General features: G+C 40.0%; 3 protein-coding genes across 7 annotated transcripts in view; 1 reads left to right on the top strand and 2 right to left on the bottom strand.

Moving 5' to 3' along the window:
* Positions 1 to 268: 268 nt before the first annotated feature.
* The window catches only part of LOC115728778 (BAG family molecular chaperone regulator 2-like), a 26449-nt gene continuing 4322 nt past the window's right edge, over positions 269 to 22395 (bottom strand). The window contains exons 1-5 of one of the 3 annotated variants that reach the window (XM_048285135.1): positions 21776 to 21793; positions 3275 to 3641; positions 2874 to 3130; positions 873 to 1019; positions 269 to 674 (exon numbers count right to left, since the gene is read on the bottom strand). In XM_048285135.1, the coding sequence (XP_048141092.1) occupies positions 504 to 674; positions 873 to 1019; positions 2874 to 3130; positions 3275 to 3524 (825 nt within the window). In that variant the 5' untranslated portion in view covers positions 3525 to 3641; positions 21776 to 21793 and the 3' untranslated portion in view covers positions 269 to 503. Of the gene's footprint in view, positions 675 to 872; positions 1020 to 2873; positions 3131 to 3274; positions 3772 to 21775; positions 21794 to 22395 lie in introns of those variants that run through there. The other 2 variants (XM_048285134.1, XM_030659173.2) reach the window with 2 other exon arrangements.
* On the top strand, positions 11067 to 15091 carry LOC115728780 (mediator of RNA polymerase II transcription subunit 19a-like). 2 transcript variants are annotated; one of them, XM_048285138.1, is made up of 5 exons: positions 11067 to 11259; positions 11404 to 11473; positions 13584 to 13873; positions 14034 to 14231; positions 14606 to 15091. In XM_048285138.1, the coding sequence occupies exons 1-4, from the start codon at positions 11155 to 11157 to the stop codon at positions 14193 to 14195; spliced, it is 627 nt and encodes a 208-aa protein (XP_048141095.1). In that variant the 5' UTR covers positions 11067 to 11154; the 3' UTR covers positions 14196 to 14231; positions 14606 to 15091. The 2 variants fall into 2 exon arrangements, with proteins under 2 accessions (XP_048141095.1, XP_048141094.1); XM_048285137.1 differs by having other exon boundaries at positions 11070 to 11259; positions 14706 to 15091.
* Positions 16897 to 20301, bottom strand: LOC115728781 (protein KRTCAP2 homolog). 2 transcript variants are annotated; one of them, XM_030659177.2, is made up of 6 exons: positions 20186 to 20301; positions 20116 to 20147; positions 19404 to 19563; positions 19173 to 19224; positions 18249 to 18315; positions 16897 to 17210 (listed from the first exon to the last, which is right to left on the bottom strand). In XM_030659177.2, exons 3-6 carry the CDS (start codon positions 19557 to 19559, stop codon positions 17120 to 17122), a joined length of 366 nt encoding a protein of 121 aa, XP_030515037.1. In that variant the 5' UTR covers positions 19560 to 19563; positions 20116 to 20147; positions 20186 to 20301; the 3' UTR covers positions 16897 to 17119. The 2 variants fall into 2 exon arrangements, with proteins under 2 accessions (XP_030515037.1, XP_048141104.1); XM_048285147.1 differs by having other exon boundaries at positions 20116 to 20282.

Below are 22395 nucleotides of genomic sequence, written 5' to 3'. Positions count from 1 at the left end.
GTTGCCACAGAGCTCGGCATGCATGGCTCTTCAAGGCTCGGGCCTTGCCGGCACACATGAGCGGCTCTTCAAAATGGGGACAATCGATGGGGGAGCTCGACATGCCAGGGCCAAGCTCCGCCGTAGGCGACGAGCTCGACATCACCAGCGAGTGACCAGTAACAGAAGGGTGAGAAGAGAGCACGGCGCAGACGCTGGGTGTCGGTGATCGCGATGGTCGCCATCGCCGAGGTAGTTATTCCGCCAAAGATAGAAGTTACGACTAAACTTAAGCAACAATCCCCATTTTGCTTCTGATACAAGATGAATGTGCAACGAACATCCTAGGATTAATAAATCCTTATTGGCGAAAAGACCATTGGAGATAAAGCTCTAGGTTTTCTTCTGTAAACCACAAGCATGCAGCTCGCTTATGTCTCTATCTCTCTCTCCAGCCAATTTTACACAACAAAGATCAAGGGAAAGAAACGTAGTTAGAAGAGGAATACTATTATATGTCGAGATCAATCGAAAAATTCCCACGGGTTGGTGGCGGTGGCCGCCACCACCGCCCCCGGCGGCTCCGGTGGATGATCGAATGTCTCCCACTTTGTCGTGACGATCACGGGCTTTATTCTGGCATTCGATACTTTCAGCACGTCTAGGGTTTCAACACATTTCTGCACTCTCTTTCCCTGTAGAGAAAAACACAGCCATGGAGAATCACATCCTCTTCAATCCGATCCTAGTACTAGCTTCATATCATAAACCACATACTGCTCGGCACGAAGATACACGTCGATCTCGAAACCATCCGTGCCTTATAACCATCGGTAAAAAACCGGGAAGTGAGAAAGAGAGGAAGACTCAAATGGGGTCGCTGCGGCGCGTACCTGCAAGTTCTTGAGAGAAGCGGCGTCTCCCTCGGCGAAGATGCCGTCGAGCTTGATGGCTTGCCGCATCAGCATCTCTATCAGCGTCGTGATCTGGACATCCGGGACCTTATTTCCTTTGGCGATTGATTTCTCTATGGCGGAGACCTGGTAGCCAGTTAGCCACATTACGTACGCTTAGCATCATTTCGTCTTCAATGTACAACAAAACAGGCAGAAACCATTTGAAATAGTACAGAGAAAGAAAATGCTATTACTATAGAACCCTAGCGGTCCACATTTTATATTCGATTAGAGTCGGGGAGACAAAAAGGACTGAATAGATTGACCCAAATCGAAAATCGGTAACCGGATCGAACAGGTCTGGACAGCTAAGGTAATAATCCTCAAGGGGTGGTGCCGCTTGCTCGAGCGCTGGCCACCACGCCAAAGAAAGACATTCCAAATGGACCGTCCCAACCCGATCGATGGACCCAAAGACATCGCCAAGGTTTGGCGGCGGACCCACATTGATCCGCTCGATCTATGGTATGGTATTCACCATGCACCGCCTCGTTTCCATCTAGGCCAAGTATTGCACGCGCTCGGTGCATATGAGCCCACTCCATCTGATCTATCGGATCATATAGAAATCTCATACCGAGTCTGCGGTATTCGACGATCGAGACGGAGTGGTCTCACGTGATCTTGATGCACACGAAAACTTCTCCCAATTGGCATTTTTTTTTTTTTTTTGTGGTCGGCCCAATTGGCATTGATGGAGCAGAAAAGCCACCTATGTTTGGTGCTTCCATTGCAACATTGGCCCGCCCCCAAAACAAAACAATGTTAGCCAGCTATGTCGTGATCATGACAATGCAACTGTTTTCCACCCACTCTTTGTCCCTCTCACTCTCAGCATCTCCCCAATTTAGAGACCCTTGACATATCAACCCAAACACAAATAATAAAAAAAAATAACAGTACAAATAGCCTCGTAATGGCAGCGGAAAATTCGTTTTGAAAATTGAAATTACTCGGGATCGTTCGTATGCCCATCCCTTTCGTTTCGACTCGACGAGGTGCCAGTGCAGATCGAACATAGCGCGTTATAAATTCCGAACACGGAAGTGTTATGGCTCCATTCCCCTCCGAGTAAGGCCAGGCGGCGATGAGCCCCGGCCATTCGTCCCGTGAAGGGTTTCGATTCGCCCCCTCAACCCCGATTTCAGCTCTCCCATGGTGGTTGCAGAGCCCCTAGTATGACCCGGGTGGTTTCAATTTTACCTCATTGCCAATTTTGTCAATTGGAAGGCCAAAAATTGGAGGATACATGTCCCTAAAAAAAGACTCTATAACATCAAGTCAAAGTTTCCATTTTGACTCACTTTTTCCATTCTTCCAATTTTGCCCCCAAACCCCAAATTTGTTCTTGGTGGTAAGGAAAAGCCCACGAACTTTTTTTTTTTTTTTAATGAGCAAAATAGTAAGTTGATGCTCATGAAAGTTCACATCGACCGATCCACGTTTCGGCCACGTTTTGCTTTCACTTTCCAAATGTACCAAAAATTCGAAACTCTTTAAGAGGAAATTTATGTTAAATGATCCTCAAAATTTTATTTTAGGAAGATCTCTCGAAAGTAACGCTGATGCTCGAATCGAACATTCAACTCTAACCATAATTAATTCAAATTAAACGATCGCTTGGATACCACAAGGAAAGATGCGTTAAGGTGCAAAATGCGAAATTGATTGACTTTGCAAACATTAAAATAGTTGCCCGCCCCACGAAAAGACCGAAATACCCATGGCAAAATCGTAAAACCGGCTTCAAAAGTGCTGAGGTGGCAAAAATTTAAATGTGGATTATCTGATGGGTTAGTTCCTTGGTAATTACTATTAGGTTGCTGTCAACATAAAAGGGCAAAATATCATCTTCGACTATTTAATTTCCGCGATCACTTTTCAGTGGAAATTAGAAATACCGGTGAGAGAATGAGATTAATGGAGAAGAGTTTTCACCTGGTCGGCGAGCTTGTCGACCTCGGCGGCGACGTCGGAGATGGCGCGGCGGACGGTCTGGATCTTGGCGTTCCGGCGCATCTCGACGAGCCGCCGCTCGATGCTGATGGGGTCTTGGATGAGGTTGACCTTGGACCGGTCCTTGACCCCGCAGGAGTCCAGGTACTCGCCGTCGTCCCTCTCCTTCCCGCGGAACACCAGCCTCTGCTCCCCGGCCTGCAGCCCCGTCTCCGCCGCCAGCAGCTTCTTCAGCTCCCCTGTCCCCGGACGTCCCAAATGCGGGTCGATTCAGCATCGTAAACGAAAAAAAAAAAAAAAAACTGAAGAAAAAGAGTGATTTTTAAAAATTAAAAAAAAAACGCATGTTTTTTAGACTGATATCGCCGATCGACATAGCGTACCGAACGTGGCCTCGGAATTCATGGAGATCTCGTGCCGGATCGCGCCGTGGGCGACCCGGACCCGGACGTTCGGGGCGGGGAGGCCCGAGTTCTCGGTCCGCTTCTGCACCAGCATGCCTCCCGGCCTCACCTCCCACTCAACCTCTTCGTCTCTGCTCGTAGCGCTCGAGGACGACGTCGTCGTGGCCGCCGTAGCCGCCGCGGAGCTCTCGCGCGTCCTTGCGTACACATTCGACCTTCTCTTCATCATCTCTCCGCCCCCCACAAGAAGAAAAACACAGAATCCCCGACGGTTTCTCGTTGGCTTTCCCGATTGGGCCGAGGCAGTTTGCTCGGGAAAACGAGAGAAAATGTCGCGTCTCTCTCTAGACTCTTAAGACATTGACTGACCCAGGTTCCTCTGCCGACACAAGCTGGATCGTGTGGAGTGGTGATGGTGGTCTTTGGTCTATCTAGTACAGACATGTGACGATGAGAGAGAGAGAGAGAGAGAGATACATGTGGAAAGAAACCATGGAAGAGAGTGTTCTTTCTTTGTTCTTGGGTGGACCAATGGGAGGCGTGCCACGTGTGTTGACTTGTCCGATGAGCTTGTGGTGACAGCCAAGCACAAAGAAGGGAGGGAGGAAGAGAGAGAAAGGGAGAGATTGCCGACGGTCCAAGGAAGGAAGCATCCGCGCGTCCGGCGTGCAATTGGGGTCCGGTGCTCGGCCGCCCGGCGTACACCGACACCGTCTCGTCAGTGTAGTTCCGTCCCTTTCGTTCGAATTTTATTCCCTCGTGCTGAGTCGCTTGCAGGATCAAATCCTGTTCCACAAGATCCCATATCCGCTATACATCTGCTTTGCATTTTATGTCGAAGGCCACCTTGTCTCTCTCTTTTTTCCCCCCAATGCCGGGCATACCGGATAGCGAAACGAGTGGTGGGTCACAAACCGACCCACCACATTGTGGTCGTGGAAACTCATTTCAATTATATCAATAGCGGCGAAATTGGCTCATTTGCCTATCGACTCAATCGATAGAATGGATACATACATTCTATCAATCGTGTTCCAAAAAGTACAATACATGTGCCCGTAGTCATTACAGCCTTTCCCTATGAATGTAGGAAACTTATATTCTCATGTCTAGATAAGACTAATGTATGTTGTGATGCGGGATGCCATCGTTATTTAACTTACAAGTATACAGAAAAAAGAAATTAAGTTCTTATAATGGGATTTAACATGATGTCATCGTGAGCTTGATTCACTTGTATAATGTATGAATCTTGTCGCCACACAATCCTATCTGATGGGAAATAAAAAAATAATGTATTTGTTGATGACATCATTAAATAATTCTGACATAAAAGAAAAATAACAAGTTGAATAATTAATTACTTTAGACCAAAAATAATAATAATTAATTACTGAAAAAAAGAATGAGATAAAGTCCAAAATTAAAGTATTTTTAGCCAAGCAAGAACGCCTTGTAGGACGCAGATGACAACACTTTTGGAGTAGAATTTATGCTCTAGAAATGCTTCTGGAGCAAAAATCCATTTGGTAACGTAACATTTGGAGCATAAATCCGTTTGGTTAAGCAAATTTATTTTTCTATTTATATAGCATTTTTTTTACTTCAGAAATAATTTTAAAGCCACTTGAAGAAGTAAAAGTATTTACTTATCTCCATAAGTATAAAAATTAACTTTTGGCTAAAAATTGGTTTTTGGAGCATAATGCGCGCCCGGTTTACATGTTTATAGCTCAGTTTATTTTATTAAAGACAATTTTTCTTTTCAAAATTCAGCAAATGCTTAGTAAACTTTTCTTAATTAAAATTACCGACATATGTGTATTTTACGTTGAAGTACGAGTATAATATTAGGTGTGAGCATGGTCCCGTTCCTCATGAACCAAAGATCGGATCGGTTCTTGGGCAGTCCAATGTAACTGGAAAAATGGAAATAAAAGGGAAATGTATCCAAAAAAAGGGGATTTGTTCGATACTCACATATCTACGTATAATATTCTTGTGATTCATATGGAGGATGTCCATGACACGATGAATATCAGATACAATGTTCTATACCGTACGGAGATATATGAATCTCATTTCTATGTACAATATTTTATTTAACAACAAAATATTTAATCGGAAATTTTTCCTCTTGTGCAAATCCATTTCTTTGCCTAAAATCTCATTTCTACGTATATCAAATGTATTTAAAAATAAAAAATGTTGAAAATATGTCAGTCCAGATGGGCGGTCCATCGGTCCGTCTCCCCACTATAATTGGGAACGGAACCGCTTGGACATTGATTTTACCTTGAGGAACCGGGAACCGGACCTATAACATCCAGAATCGGACTAAACCCGTGAGTCCAGTTTGATCAAAGCAATCGGTCCATCTTGCTCATTCATATATAATATCGTGGGATAATAACACAAATTATCCTTGAACTTTGACCCAATGTGCGATGAAGTCCTTAAACTTTTAATTTGCCAATACGGTCTCCGAACTATTAACTCGATGTGCAAAATTGTCCACGGGCTTCTAATTTGACCAATACGGTCCCTAAACTATAATGAGATATTCAATGTGACTCTTCTCTTGATTCAACTTCGGGGACTAGATCGAACATGTCTCAAAAGTTGATTGATCATATTGGTCAAATTAAAAGTTCATTGATCATATTGCACATCGAGTTAAAGTTCGGAGATCACGTTAATGAAATTAAAAGTTCAAAAATTACATTATATGTTGAATTAAAGCTCAATGACTATTTGTGTTGTTTTGCCTAATATTATGGCAACAGAAATGCTTGCACAACAGCAGCGATGCCATAGTGCTTAATGCTTCTCGCCACGCGGAGGAACGTGATTGGTCAGACAACTGCAGGTGTTGGCCCTGGTGGTTTCGATGGAAGTGTCATGTCTAAATTTTTAGCACTTTTCGCTTTTTTTTTTTGTACTTTTTATTGCCTTTACTTTTATTTATCCAATTATTTATTTTGCCAATACTTTCTCCTACTTTGATGAGACTGGCCTTTGAAGTATTTCTTTCTTTCTTTCTTTCTGTTTTTTCTTTTGATGGGTGGCTTTTAAGTATTTCGAATTCACTGGAGAAGGTGGGGAAATCAAGTATTTTCACACGCAAAGTCGTGTTGTGGGGCTGGGGCCCAAAGAATTTGATGTAATTTTAGGTGAGCATTCGATGAATGCCTGCTTAAAAAAAATTAATTATTTTACATTTTGAGACTTGATTGGACGATAAATCCCGTATGAAGTTCTTTTTGTTTATCTCTTAAATATATATATAAGAGCGATTTTTGAAAATCATGAACAATTTGCAGATAATTTTATGTCCGAATGTCGAGATTTGGATCATCCGGTGTTAATAAATTCGAATATTAAGTGCTGAAAATAGAAAAAAAAAAGGAATTGGAAACAGCAGAAATGAAAGCCTACAAACACCCTCGAAATAACCGTGTTCCGCGCATCAATCGAGTTAAGAAGGAACTATCTTTGACCGGAATGATTATCCCTACTCTCTCGACGGGTCTAAAAGCGATCGACCGAACCGTCCATGCGAACGGCTCATTCCACGAATACCGAAAGGATAGAGGAGAATTGGATTCAAGAATTACAAAAGACATGGAGCTGCCGAGAGATATAATCGAGAGCGGGTTTTTGGATCTAATCGTGGCCGATGGAATAAGTTGAAGCCCGACATTTTTTGGATTTACGACAATGCGGTTCCCATTGCGTTTTCCAAATGGATTCATTCAAGACGTGAATTTTCACATGGCGCGACTACTATAAAATATTTTTATCACGATCAAAGATTTCACAATAATATAACTTAGGTATAGGTACGAGTTTTGAGATTGTACAACAATCCGGGCGGGAGGGAGGTCAAAAGGGGCATGATTTTGGAGTCGGTCGATGAGGGGTCGGTTCGGCCATAAGCGGTTGGTGGTGGTGCCGTATCAAGTCCGTTGCTTAGGTCCACCGCTTTATTACGGTTCAAGTTCGTATCATTCAAGCAGTTAACAACTTCCAAAGCCAACTCAAACATCCCAACAAACTCAGGGTTGGTGGTGATGTGGAAACTGAATCGAGTCCAGGTACCGTCCAAGGTTCGAACCCTCGACCTTGTCCCGGCGTCTCCAAACTCCTACCGTTCGGGCGGGCGGGCTCCCTATGCACGAAAAATGAGAATCATGGAAGGGGAAAATTTATCAAAATCGAATGCCAATTGACCAATTTAGTCATAAACCTTTTGAACGATTTACCAATTTAGTCCTTCCGACCAATTTAGACCGAAAATCGCCGATGTGAACACCGACAGTCTCACATGGGACCGCTGATGCCAATGTGAACAATTTTTGTAATTTTTTTTTTCCATTACTTGCATCTTTGGCGGATGCATAGAAAAGGATGGTTACATGAACAAAGTTACACTCACATCTGAAGGCACATGAGACGCTCGAAACTAAGTTTTGACAACATGCCCGCCACGCCATTTCCCAACGAGGGACATGAGTGGGTAGCGGCCGTGTCGAAACGGCCCATACATTTCGACATCGTATCGTTCTAAGCTTCTAATGGCGTCATAGCCAAAAGTCTACCCGGCAACCATCCACGACGGACTCGAAGCTCGCGGTAACGGACTTGAAGGGGACGGCGATGGATTTGGAGTCAACAACGGAATTGGAGCTCGCGACGATAGAGTTGAGGTAGCGAGAGAGGGAGAAAACGTGAGTCGGTTAATTTGCTTTCGGTGTTTTTTGGTTTTTAGGGTTTTGTCTATTTTTCAATTGGTTACGGGAACCTTGATTCAATCTAGGTAAAGCCACCAAATTTTGGACAAATTTGCCCTACTTTCGTTGCCGGAGCAAGCCGGCTAGCGTGTTCGAGCCTTTATTTGAGACTAATTTTGTTACTTTAAGCTTTTTATTTGAGAAAAGATCCACTATGGGCCCTCTTCTAAGTAAATAGCCAAACTTCGAACACTTATTTGAAAGTTCTTAGTATTTTCAACATACAGGCAATGAGTTCATTAAGTGTAGTGTATGGATCTGGATTTTAAGTTATTCACAAAATTACTGCAGGATTTCACAATTTAAACATAGCAAATAGCGCATATAGTGTGCATTCTAAAATAGATTAGGATAGAATAAAATCATAAAAACAAAAATCTAATTGTTTCTATTTTATACGACATATGCCTATGTAATGCCAATCACCTTTTGTTTGCCACCTCCAACACTAGGAGCGCGCATAATGACACTTCTACTTTACAAATCAATTTTTTGTCAGAAGTTGATTTTTCTACTTCAACTCAAAAGCGAAAATTAATTTATGATCATAGAAATTCGTTTGGTAATAATTAAAAATTTTTACTTCTAAAATATTATTAACATAAAATCTTCTATGAAGAATTATTGTCGATTGTCAATAAATTTCTTAAATTTCTTTAAAAAATAATTTTTATTATTAAAAAATATTATTTACTTTTTAAAAATAAAAAATTATTATTTATTTTTTATTTCGGCGGCCAGAGATGGTGACTTGGCGACAGTGGTGGTGGTCGGCGATCACGACCGGCGGCAAGCGATGGACGATGGTCGGAAATCATGGCCGGTGGTGGGCGGGGTCATGGCCGGTGGCGAGCAGTGGTCACGGCTAGCGAGGGGCAATGGTCGACGGTTGGCGGTAGTCGTGGGCGATAATGGGCAATGACCAGCGGTGGTTGGCAATGGCGGTTGTCGGCGGTGGCGGCGGGTGTTGTGGTTAGGGGTGGGCGGCGATGGAAGTCGGCGGAGACGGGCCTAATTGAAAAGAGGGTGAAGGCGTAATAAAAAGAAAGTGAGGCAAGAAGTACTTTGTGAGGTCTTTTTTTATTTATTTGAGAAGTACTTCTTGAGTTGAAAAGTTACTTTTTTTAACTTCTCAAATTGGGAGAAAAACAACTTTAGAAGTGAAAATTCACTTTAGAAGTAAAATTTTTTTTTAGAAGTAAAAGTTTTTACTAAACGAATTTACGCTTCAGAAGTTACATTACCAAACGAATTTCTACTCCAGAAGTATTTATGAAACATACATCCACTTCCAGAAGTATTATCATGCCCCCCCTAAGTAGGCACATCTTAATGGGAATTTTAACGGTGGCCGGACCAGAATTATCGCTTGGATGAAAGGTAGATGCCTTTTTGTACGCGCTTGAAAATTTGAGTCAGAATCGTCTATTAAGGTTCTGTTTGTTACATGAAAAATGTAATATTTACAAAGAGTCATTTTTTTTATGAAAATGATAATATTTTCGGTATTTGGTTGATACGTGAAAATGAATTGAAAATTATGTTCCGCTTTATGGTAAGGAAAATCTAATTTAATTTTTTTGCGTTATTGTTTAGCTGAAAATTACTAATGTGAACGCCGAATATCTTAGGTGGTTTGGTCAGCTAACATTGTCTTATAATTTAAAAAAAAATGAATTATTTTTTGAAATACAATGAATACCTGTGTTGCATTTTAGTTTGGAAAATTTTTAAATAAGAGTCCGAAGTGTCCTCATTTTCTCAAACAAGGATATGAAGTGAATATTATTTCATATAAGGACCTGAAGTGCTCAAATTATTTTAAAGAAAGGCCTGACCGAATGGCATTTTCATCATTTACTTTTTAACTTTTTTCTATTTTTTGTCATTTCTTTTTTCTATTTTTTTCTATTTGCCTTTTTTTGCCTTTTCTTTTCTTTTTTTCCTCAGGCAAGGAGAGTGACCCTCGCTTGAAGCTAGATGGCTTGGCGAGGTGAGGGGAGGAAAAAAAAAAGAAAAGAAAAGGCCAAAAAAAAGAAAAAAAAAGTAAAGAACGAAAATGCATTTTGATTAGGCTTTTTTCTGAGAAAATTTGAGCATTTCAGATCCTTATTAAAACAAGATCTACTTTATGCTCCTATTTGAAAAAATGAGGGCATTTCAAATTTTTCCAATAATTTTTCGTGTGAAAAAGGATTAAAGCCGAATAATTTATATATATTTTTGGTAATACCTCGACTGACGAGGTACACAGTAAAACCTCAGTCCGTATAGCAAATGGATTTACGTCCAACGTCGGATGTCAGCATCCATTCGAAGCCACTTGTCCGAAACCCTAATCCATTGCATAACTACAGCGTAATCTTCCGTTCCTCCATTTCTCAGCGCAATGTGCCATTGCTGATGGCGGGGAAGCAAGACCCGGCTCTCTCTTCTTCAAGTTAGGCAAAAAGTTCGTAACTTTTTTGTTCTTTTTTGGGTGATTCTTGATGATGTGTCGAGTTGATAACGATGATTTGATGCCATGTTTTCCTCGATCTCTGGATTGTTTGATTTGGTGTCTCTGTATCAGTTCGCATCCTTGGTGTTTGAGTAAATTACTTTGAAGCAAGTACCGTTTGGGTCCAAATCCTGAAGGGAGGAGATGGGTTCCACGAATCTGCCTGTTCATGATGGGTATTCGTTGGGAGTGCAAAGAATTGAATGTGAGGAGTTTGGTTTAAGTATCGCCATCGGATGGTGGCATTTCCATCCGTGGTGACCTGTCGTTGAAACTTTTAGCGATTAATTTTATTGTCGTCCTCAATGACCATTTGCCTCTTTCCTTATCGGAAAGGAAGATGCTTCCTGCCTTGACTTAGCGAGCGGAGACGCATGGCAACATGGCCACAAATGACCTGTGCCATTGAAATTGCCAAAGCTACCGGTTGACCTTCCTGTGAGTGGCCAGCTTGTTTTAGCGGTCCAATTTGTGGGAATGAGTAGCATTACTCAGCATATTATTGTGGCTTCTAGAACCTTTCACCGTGGTTTGGTGCTTTCTTTCAAATTGTATTTAAGGAGATTATGGCTGAGTTTGCCATTTTATGTTTGTCATCCACAAATGGCGAGCACAAAGTTAGTAGATGGTGTTGCGAGCTATATAAGTTTCTTATTGGCTCCATCTTGACAGTAAGTTATTTTGACAGTTTTATAATGACTCTGGTAAAATCTGGTTGTCGAGATTAAGTATCTGGAATCTCTATATTATCCTTGGCAAGAACTCTTTATGTTCTCCTCTCTTCCCAATGGAACTTTTGGACTTTATCATTGCAGAGACTGCTGGTCACTATTCCCTACATTGATGAAATGATGGATCACGAGGTGGATAGAAGGTTTGGAAGAGGTGAGTTACATTTATCTAAGGTTGATTTAACTTTCTAGTTCCTACAATGGGAGATTGCTACTTTTCTTAGCTTATGTTCTTGATGATGTTGGTTAATAGTACTTCTTTATGAGAAATCATTTCGTCATGCTGTCTATCAATTGGGATGTGTTTTGTTTTCTTCTGGTTTTTACATCAAATCACATATCATAGGCATTACTATTACAATATGGCAAGAAAAGCAAATTCTGGATTTGCAAGGGATGATTTGAACATAAGGAAGTAAAAAAAAAAAAAAAGAAGAAGAAGAAGCACTGTAGTGTGCTTGTTGGTTTGCTTTTTCCCTGTTCTCATCCTATCAGTGCTCTTGAGGTAGAGCATATTTTGTGAGCAAGAGCCTATCATTTCTTCAAATTTTGTGTTTACACTCCCTCTACCAGTTAATGCTAGATCTCCTAGCTTCTGTCATTTGCTTACTTTCCTTCCACATTCACTGTTTATTGGAGCTTCACGTTTTGAAGATTTTTGCGTGAAGTTTAGACGCAGTGAAATAACAATTCGAGGATATATCCCCTTCCGGACAGGAATAGATCGGTTGGGGTAGTTCTATGAAAGGTATACCTCAAACACGGAAAATGCGTTGCCAAGAGGTTTTTTGATCAGAAAATGGAAGATATTTGAGATTAATATTGTGTACAAAAATTTGGCAATTGATAGCAAGGTCAATTTGGTTTATCTCTGGGGTCATCACAAAGTATTCAACGTCCTTTATCTAGTCATAGTAAAAGGCCCTTTTGGAGTCCTCCCTCCTTCACTTGTGATAGAACCGGTCTTTTTGTACTTACTGTATGTCAGTTTAAAGACGATTGAATCTATTTTATGCTCCAGTCTTGATTTTGGTTTTCACGAAAATTTCATCTCAGAGAAAATTCTTATAATTATTACCTCATCATTTTGGTTTGTGATAACCGATGTGGTCGGGAAGTTTTGTGCCTAAAAGAGAGAAGGTTCAGATTAAAAAGGATTACAATTAAGAGCTGTTCACTGAACATTCTCCAGCGATCCTTAATGCTATGTTTGGGAAATGCGGGAAAATGGGAGAAGTGAAAATTTTAGTGGAAAAAACTTTTGAAGAATTAGAAATTTTGTTAGAATGAGAAGGGAAAATTTAAAATTGTGGGCTTTTTCTTTCCACTTTGTTCTCCTAGGGTGCTTCCAAACAGAGTGTAAATCTTGAGCTATCTGATGAGCGTCGGCATTTTCAAATTTTGCTCTTTCATGGGAGAACGATGTCATTTCACTGATTAGAGAATGCTGTCACTCCCCCTCATTGTGCTTTGGATTATCTTTGGGGAAGGAAACTGCCAGGTGATACGGCAAGCTTATCTTTATATTCATTAATGGGTCCTTGATACTTTCCCTCAAGAGTCATGCTGCAGCATCGTTTGTTTTTTCCTTTTTTACCTATATATGTGAAACAGTCAAGGTCAAAGTCATGTGAATAAACATGGATGCAAAAGGTTATATCTCGACGTTCATGAATGTTGTGTATGATCAGCAACATGCAAACATAATTAATATCTTATTTCCAAAAGTAGGATGTTACCAATTTATGTAGATTGTTCTAAAGTGTGGTGGATGTGCACAGTTTGTGTGGTTTTTTCTCTGTAGTTGGGGGGTTTGGGACTAGGGAATGTGGGTGGGCAGGATGGTGGACTGGCTGCTGATCTTTGGAAATTCATTTATAGTGACACCATTGGTTTACTTGGAAAGGGTAATAGATAGTTATGCAATTATAAACATTCATTTGCTACTCACAAGATAAATCTACTTAGTATGCTATTTATGAAAATTTTCTAGCCTACGAATACTATCAATACGAATCATTGGGATCGATCAACTTGATTACTCTAAATTAATACTGAGTTTGCCTCCTTTAAGAAAAATTTCTAGGCATATCCCTGATGCCAATTGCTCTCCTCCTTTGTCTAATGTACTATATCATTCAATTTTTAATTTTTCTACATTCTTTTACATGTCATTCAATTTTTTTTTTTTTTCCTTAGATGTTGCTATAAGGTGGTATTATGGGATGTTTTCTTTCTTTTTCAAGATTATGTTTAAATTACAGGACCTAGGGAGCTTTGTGGTGCTGTTGATCTTATAAGCAGGTTCAGGCTTCAACCTTACCATAAATTCTTTTGCAAGAAAGCACTTCCTTCATCAGTTTCAGATACAAATTATCTCAAAAGTATCGTGGGAGATAGAGAAATTAGGAAAGGAGAAAGGCTAATTTCGGACCAGCTACCTCTAAGCCCGCCTCATGTAAAGAAAGGAGGCTCACAAATCCATGCATTCGACTTGAAAGTTCTCTGGGAAGCTTTTGAGATTAGACAAGCACCATCTTTATGCCTATATCCTGTAAGATGCCTTTTATGCTTTCTCTATACCTTTTCCCTTTTGAATTTGCTATAAGATTGTTGCGCTTGCATTTCATGGTCCGTTGGCATGTTTCATGAATCACGTTGTTGCTTTCGAATTTCTTATGTAAATTAAGTTACCAATGTTGTGATAGCGACAGGGAGTGGAGAGGGCTGACGCTGCAGTTGCTAAGTATGGATACAAGGGCAAGAGGAAGCACAATGGCCACAAGACTAATAGAAAAGATAACAAGAGAAGCAAACATCATCATCATCATCATCATCATAAAAGGATGCGATCAAAAAGTAAATGGGCTGGATAGGTCTTGATCTATACTCGGAAGGAACGACCTGACAAGGTGTGTAATCCCTCTCTTTTTTTACTAGTAATATGCTTTGGAAAAGGTAGACACATTATGAGCAAATTTCAATTATCTCTAAAGCTAGGATGGACTAACCAGTAGAAGTTATTTCTCGCCATATATTTGGTCACACTATTAGTTGACCTTTGCTCTATCGCATGATGTGGTTACTATATGCAAGTCTTGAGATTGTTCAGGCCGAGTTTTTGATAGACATTGTGGTATTATCTTGTTCGGCGTACTTTTTATCATGCTATATTCTCAGTCTCCCCTACTTTTGAGTGTGTTTTACTTGGCCCTTCTTGTGCATTAGATATGCAAGTGCGCTGGTGCTCCTTCTGAACATTCTTTTCTGTTTCACTTATGATCAGCAACTTATTGTCTTTAAGCATGTTGTAATAGTCCAAAATTTGGCGATGGTTCCTTTCTTGTAGTGCATTCTCAAATACCTTTAGCTTCCTGCCGTTTTAGCTTTACCAACAGGTGAGAATTTGGTGGTTCGGAGCTCGCTTGCCAATAAATGAAGAGAGGAAAGAAAGAAGGCAACCTGAAAACCTCAACGGAATTCTCTCATTCTCTTTTTCTTGGTTTAGATTATTTAGATCCGATGATTTCACCTATGTTCTAGGGCTTCACTTCTTTCTCGCCCTGATCTTTTTCTGCTTGGCTTTTGTTCCTGTTTCAAAGGACTTGAGCTCGTTCGCATATATGGCTGGATTTTTCGACAGAGACCAGACATTTCTGTTCATTTCGTTTTGGCCTCAAATTCTGCTACTGAATGCTGATGCTGCATCTCTGTGCATAACTCTGCTATTTGAGAGATAATATTGATTCAAGCCTGAAGGTTTGTGCCTTTAGTTTTAGCACGCTTTGCTCGCTGTGCTAGCGAATCCCGTATTGTTTGCCTTCTCTAGGCCAGATTTTGTAGATTCTGTGGTGTGACATTGCCATATCAAGGCCTGTTCATCCTGGACATTTCTTCTTGAGGTATTATTTGCCAAGTTGAATAATGTTCATTAAGCTAACTTCAAATATTCGAACTAAATTGCGGATGAGTTCCTGTATAATAATTGAAATCAAATGACGAGGTTTAGTCAAACTAGTGCAATTTCTGGTTTTGGCGGCATTAGACGCTACATGAATCTTGCTACTTTAAAAACCTTTATTAAAGGCTTCAGTCTTGTGTTCTAATACGTGTGCCATATTTGTAATTTCTAGTTGTTGCGATCAAATTCATAATGCAAAAGAAGCCCTTAAAAGCTCAAACCTGTGAGATTGACAAGTTACGAATTTCACAAAGGTTGCGGAGCTTATGCTATAGGATTCAGGTTCGAAACATGTTCAAACCATATTCCATAAGAATTCAATTTCGAACTAGGATTTATGTCCCAAGGTAAAGCCGAACTGTATCGACACGCACTATTTCCTCCAAAAGAATTCACCCATGGAGTAGGAAGCCTTTTTCTTGGACTCTATGTTGATGACTTAAAACGAAAATGTCAAAGAGCTTTCCCGCCAAATGGACAGATTCCTAAGATGGTCACCATATAAGCCTTAGCACTTGAGTAAACGATGGAGAGAGAGCAATTCACCTTCTCAACACAAGCAGTGTGCACAATACTACTTTGTACAGTTACTCTCCCAGCCATGGACTGCCATCTCCCTAGTTCAAACACTTTGCATCCAGTTGCTGAGTCCACTCAAAGAAGGCAATGCTCAACTTCAAAATTATTACAATGCACTATAGCTCCACATTTAAGTGGCGTTGTTTGGTTCATCAATGAAAATGAGCATTGGGGCTTTAAAGTCCCTTGTCCAAATACAAATGGTGTTTGGTTACTTTTTTAACTCACTTTGGGAAGATGCAATTGTATCTCAAATGCTCTTCGAAGTCCGTTAGCCCAAAGTACCAGTACCTCTAGAGGTGCTTTGGGCTAAAAGATTTTTGCGAAATGCAACTAATTTTTTTTCTTTTAACTTTGTCACCTTTGCTTGCCGGCCCCCGCCCGCAAGCCCCCGCCGCTTGTCGATCGACCGGCCGCCCCCCGCCGCGGCAATCGTCGATCGCCGCCCGCCATGGCCGTCGGTCGCCACCCTCCTAGGCCACCGCCGGCCGTCGTTTTTTTTTTTCAAAAAGTAAAAGTACTTTACAAAATTTATTTTTCACCAAATAACTTTTACGTCAATGTTATTTTCCAAATGTGTTTTTAAAATATATTTTACCAAACACTACTTGCATTTTGAAAAAAGTCTTTAGCCCAAATATATTTACATTTTCTCAAAGTCCCTTGGTCAAATGCTGAACCAAATAGGGCCAGTATTCTGTTTGAGAACACTGCATTGGCATTTGCAGATTAATGAGCTAACCCTTGGATTTTTCGTTGGTAGTCTTATGTTGAAGCACATACTCTCTACAGCTTACACACGGAAAAGAGTGTTGATACACATCAACTTATTGGAGCCTAATCACTGAAATCCTCAGTTGTATTGCAGAGATTTTCTTCTGAAGTTCTTCAAGAGCTTTCAACAATCTCTTTCTGGCTACATGAACTTCTGCTGGAGCACATAAGTATCGAAGGGGAGAACCAAACAATTGTAGTAACTGAAATTAAAAAACCAAATCGACCAAACAAAAAAAAAAAAAAACCAAAGAGGAGACAGATGAAAGATAAAAGTGCGCATATAGAAGCTCAAATGAGACTCTAGGACTTCAGTACAAACATGAATTGTGCTCACTACCGCAGGTTATCGCCATAAAAAAATAAGGAAAAGAAAGAAAAATCCAAATGGTAACATTCTAGTTCTTGTCTATCATGTTTGCAATATCTAATGCATTTAAGGGAATTTTCATCAGTATTCTGACAAAACCTAGAAAGAGGAACAACTCAGTGCCTCCTTGTCTTAGATTCGCTCTTAGAAAGTGCCGACCCTGAAATCTTGTTGACTTCGTAAAGCAGAGCAGCTGAGAACAAGAAGCTGCAATAAAGCACAACATGTCAGCACCTTCTTCTTCCAGGCTAGAAAGTCTGCATGCAGTTAAATTTTCATACTTAGTATCACAAATGCTGAAATAATCCTATACATATTCCACTGATTCTCTCAGTGGCTTGCTCTTTCCTTAGCACAAAGGATATTGGAATGACTTATAATTGCAGTTTCCAAGAGGGTATTTTTCCTGCAGGAATGCCGATAAACCTGAGACTTGCTTGCGTTTTTAGCTTGTCTAACTAATGACACAACTGGCCATGAAACACTAGAGGAAACCTAAACAACTGGAGCATAAACTTTGCAAATTCAATGAACAGAGATTACGTGGTACAATGGATAGCGATGGTAATGGTAGCCCGAGGAATAATGACCTACACTGGCTCTCTGGAGAATAAACCAAGTTTTAAGGCAAATAGCACAGAGGTACATATACTCTGGTCATTAAGATCACTTGTCAATGAAGTGTTACAGTTCCAAATTCAGGTAAATGTATGCATTGAAGCATTCTTTTGGGGTCATTTACTGTTTCTCCTTCAGAAAAATAAGTGTTGAACCTAAATCAACTAGGATCTTCTGAGGGTTAGACCATTACCAAACTATTCACTACAGTTGACTACGACAAACTTGAGACAGTAGTTTAAAAACTACAAATAGAAGAGTAGAATACACTGTAATACTAAGCATTAATCACTGAAGGTTTTTTCTCCATAGATTGCAAAAGCTCAACATTTATGTTTGAGAGCTAACACAATTAGATTTAGGTCGGCCTTTACTAATTGCGTAGGTCAGGTGCAACCACATCATGGTTTGCAGAGGGTAGAGAGATCCAGACGCATTTTAACAAGCACACGAAGGAACTAGTTTGTAGCCTAAAAATAAACAAGACCATCAAAGGCATGATCCATCGTAACCAGCATGGCATCCGCAATCATGCTTTTGGGAGAAGCTTGGGGAATAAGAAATACCACCTATGCTAAGAGCTTCTGATTAAAGGAGTGCAATCTTCACAATGACAATAAAAATTACCAGGTTGTGATACAAACTCGGTGAACAGTGCCGGCAGCAATGAGAGCTACTGCTTCAGCCAGTATAACTGAAAATAGAAGAGAGAAAAAATAGATTTGAATGATACACTTGTTCCACTGCCAAGCAAACTATGTAATGCTGAATTATGTGGAAAATCCGTGTAATTTCTAGCAGGAAAGCTTTCAGTGCAGTAGCAACCAATGAGGAAAGCATCATTCTCACACGTCGATTGCAACATGATAAACACACAAACTGTAGCGATGGTCAGAACTAATGTTCAGGCAAAGAAAACAGCATACAAGCCACACGGAGTATGTCAAGAAGCATTACTTTTAGTAAGAATGGTGCATTATGATAAACACACAAACTGTAGCGATAGTCAGAACTAATGTTCAGGCAAAGAAAACAGCATACAAGCCACACGGAGTATGTCAAGAAGCATTACTTTTAGTAAGAATGGTGCATTACTTACTGCATACAGAATTTTCAAGTCAATAGTTGAACAATCACTGAGTGTGCACAAGTGGACGATAAATTGTGGCTAGGGTGTAAAAGAGGCCCATATATCCTCCTATTAATGATAGAAATCTACATGGGGAAGAACCGTTCAGGATCATAAGTTTTAAACTCCTATACCACATTACTTCGATGGCCACCAACCATGTCATGTTTGTCAACACATATCATCATTGTAAAGTGTCCTGTGCCCTTAAACAGCCAATAGGCAGAAAAATTTAATCGGCCAAGTGAATTCAGATACTCATGCCATTCAAAGTTCATTTACAGGGCAAGAGGGATGCTTGGTGATGAAATGCAACAGCTTGTGCATTCCTCCATATCTAATCTGCCAGTTCTCTAGTAGATATCTTGATGAAAGTAATAAGCGAAAACAACAAAGAAGAAAGAAAACCACTGTCTGCTTACCAGCACCCCAACCAGTTCTCACGCCACAGGATTCCTGGAAGTTGCCAATGAACTGCAAGAGCAGCATTTCATCAATGCAGAAAACAGAGATTTGATATAAACTACGGATTATCATCGCACTATGTGCAATCACAGTCACGGAGGGACTAGAAGGCACATTCCTTGGTTTTGTACATTCCCAGCAGCAATAACATGTTACAATAATTGCTTAAACAGTACATTAGGACTCACTGTAAGCAGGACAAGGAATATGATAGAACTAGTGAACCCTCCGAGTATCGTGAACAACTCCGAGGACGCCAACTTCCCTCTGTACATTTCTTGAAGGGAAAGAACAACGGTAAACAGAAGGAAGGAGTATACCATGGAACTCCCTGACCCTGCCATTGGACTAAGTACAACAACAAATAGAAAAAACAAAAAAACAGGCAACCCATCATCAGAGAGTTGAACAATACGAAGAAAATCAGCAAACACAGTCAATATCACCAGAAAATTTGCAGCTAAATTGACACAATCAATCTTAAAACCAAGAACCGAGTACAATATAAAAGAAGAATCTTTTTAAGAATCAACAAATATTTCACAGTAATTAATTTATTTGAGAAGCTGTTCAATTGCAATCTCAACAAAACCACAACGAATCGGATTCTGCAAGAAGTAAAACAACCAAAGACCAGATTTGTCCCCAGTGCATCCATCAAGCATCAGCACACGAATCGACTGTAAAAGAGGACACAAACGCCAAATTGGCTGGACAGACAACTAGCAGAGAGCCTCAAACCACAAAGTCACGTCCCTGAAAACTCAGTAAAATTCTCGACTACCCATTACTCAAGAACGGCGACCCAAATCAGAAGGCCTGGTTTTAACTTGTTGGGTGAGATCCAATTCACCGAGAATGTAAACTCGTATGATCGGAAGATGAAAAAGATTCGATTACCTGAGAAGGGTGAGGTGATGGTGGTGCCGCCTTAGTCGGAGCTAGCGCCTAGCGGCGGCGACGGCTGTGACTGAAGATGCAGTGCGATCGAGAGAGATGGAGGTGGACTAGGTGCGCGGGGACTTTCCAAGGTACTGTGACGGATCGCACACCCCCAAATGTTTTACAGAGATTTACAATAATAGTGCATCGTAAAATAACGATTTTTTTCCGAATAGCTGCGACAATACAGTGTTACGAGGAGCAAAACGCCGTAAGATTCTTTAAGACGACAAGACATAAGCAAGACCAAAAATGTACCTCATGACATATTTTTTTTTTCCTCACATATCTTTGAAGAAAAATGTCACGATCACGATAGTGTCACGTAGGATGATTCGGTCTTTACGTTAGTGATTACCGGCTAAATTTAGCATAAATAACTACATTGATAATTTGTTAAAAGATTTATGGCTAAATTAACGAAATTAAAAAAATTATGGCTATTGATCTCTATATTATTCCAAATAAGAGTTTGAAACAATCTTATTTTTTTAAATAAAAGCCTAAATTAGACTTTATTTCAAATAAGAGCCAAAAATAGCCATGTCAGTCTCAAAGAGGGACTTGACCTCTTCGGCAAACCAAATATGGCATTTTCGTCCTTTATTTTTTTTTTAATTTTCTTTCTTTTCTCTTTTTTTTTCCTTGTTTTTTCCCTCTCGTTTCACCAGTGGGCGAACTTAAGTGATAGTTGGCCACCTAAGAGGGCTAGCCACATCAAAGAAAAAAAAGAAAAAAAATGGGAAACGAAAAAAGTAAAAAAAAAGTAAAAACGAGAAAAGGAAAATTAAATCAAAAAAGCAAAGAACGAAAATGCCTTTGATTAGCCGATGGAGTCAAACCCTTTTTTGAGCCACTTTATATCCTTATTTGAGAAAATAATGATATTTTAGACCCTTATTTGAAACAAGATCCATTTGAGGCCCTTATTTGAAAAAATGAGAGTACTTTAGCCCTTTATTTAGAATTTTTTTTCCCATAGTTTATGACTTTTTTGGTTATTAACCCTATGAAAGATGAACCTACTTGTCCTATTAATTTGAACCCAACTTGCATTGCCAATACAAGATCGTCCAAGTCTGCTTTGTTTAGTATCAATAGCATTATCTAATGCACTGATGAGCGGAGTAACCTTTGGTTCTGCTTTGATGGTTATGTTTCCGCTTGGATTAACATCCCATGGTTTATTCCATCACTCAAACCCCAAGCGAGACCCCCAAATGGAAACTTGCTTAGTGAAAACACTAAGGGTGTGCATAACAACATTTCTCGAGAAAAAAATGTTTGATAGCGCAATTTCTAAAATTGAAATCGGTTTGATTACGCAACTTTATTTTTCTACTTTTAGAGCACTTTTTTGCTCCCGTAGTAGTTTTGGAGCCTCTTGAAAAAGTATAAAAAAAAAAGAAAATTACTTTTCTCAAAAATAGAAAAATCAGCTTCTGATCGGAAGTTAATTTCTAGAGTAGAAGTATCGCCATGCATTTCTCTAAGGAAACCTATGTTGAGTATATGTTTCTCATATGCAAGGGGGCTCCGATTCCTTGTGCTATTCTCATCTACTTTATCTCCAGGTTTTTTTGGCAACTTAATGCCAGACTAAAAAACCCTAGACCCCCTCTCTCTCTCTCTCTCTCTAGAGAAATCATCAGTAATAAGCTTCAAGCCCTTTTTTGACAAGACAATACAGTTCGTCTTTCCTACGCACCTATATTATTGTATTTTTGCAATTTGTTACAACATTTTGTACACAGGTTACTCTCGTCGAGTAGAAGTGACTTAAGAATTGTTATCTAATGCGTCCGGCTATTCACATTTGAATTAAATTATATTTAACTATAGACACGACCTTTGCATGATTCAAAAGAAACACGGGTATGGATCGAGGCCAATTCAAGATGTTGTTTCCTTATTCGGCGGAGTTGTGAGTTAGATAAGCAAGAGATAGAGCACGATTGCTTCATCTACTGTTGAGGCAGAGTACATGGCTCTTACTCATGCTGCTAAGGAATTGATATGAATGCACAAATTATATAAATAGCTTGGTTTTACACAAGGTGGTGTGAAGATTGGTTGTGACAGTCAGAGTGCTCTATTCTTGGCTAAAAATCCTGGATTTTATGCAAGAACTAAGCTCATTGTCATACAATAACGCTCCATCAAAGGAAAAAGGGAAAAGAAAGTTGTAGCACTAGATAAAGTTGAAACATAGATAAATAGTGCAGATTTTTTTACCAA

This window comes from Rhodamnia argentea, chromosome 9, assembly GCF_020921035.1.
Source record: "Rhodamnia argentea isolate NSW1041297 chromosome 9, ASM2092103v1, whole genome shotgun sequence".
NCBI lineage: Eukaryota > Viridiplantae > Streptophyta > Magnoliopsida > Myrtales > Myrtaceae > Rhodamnia > Rhodamnia argentea.
Note: the sequence above shows the minus strand (reverse complement) of the source record. Positions and strands in the feature narration are given on the sequence as shown.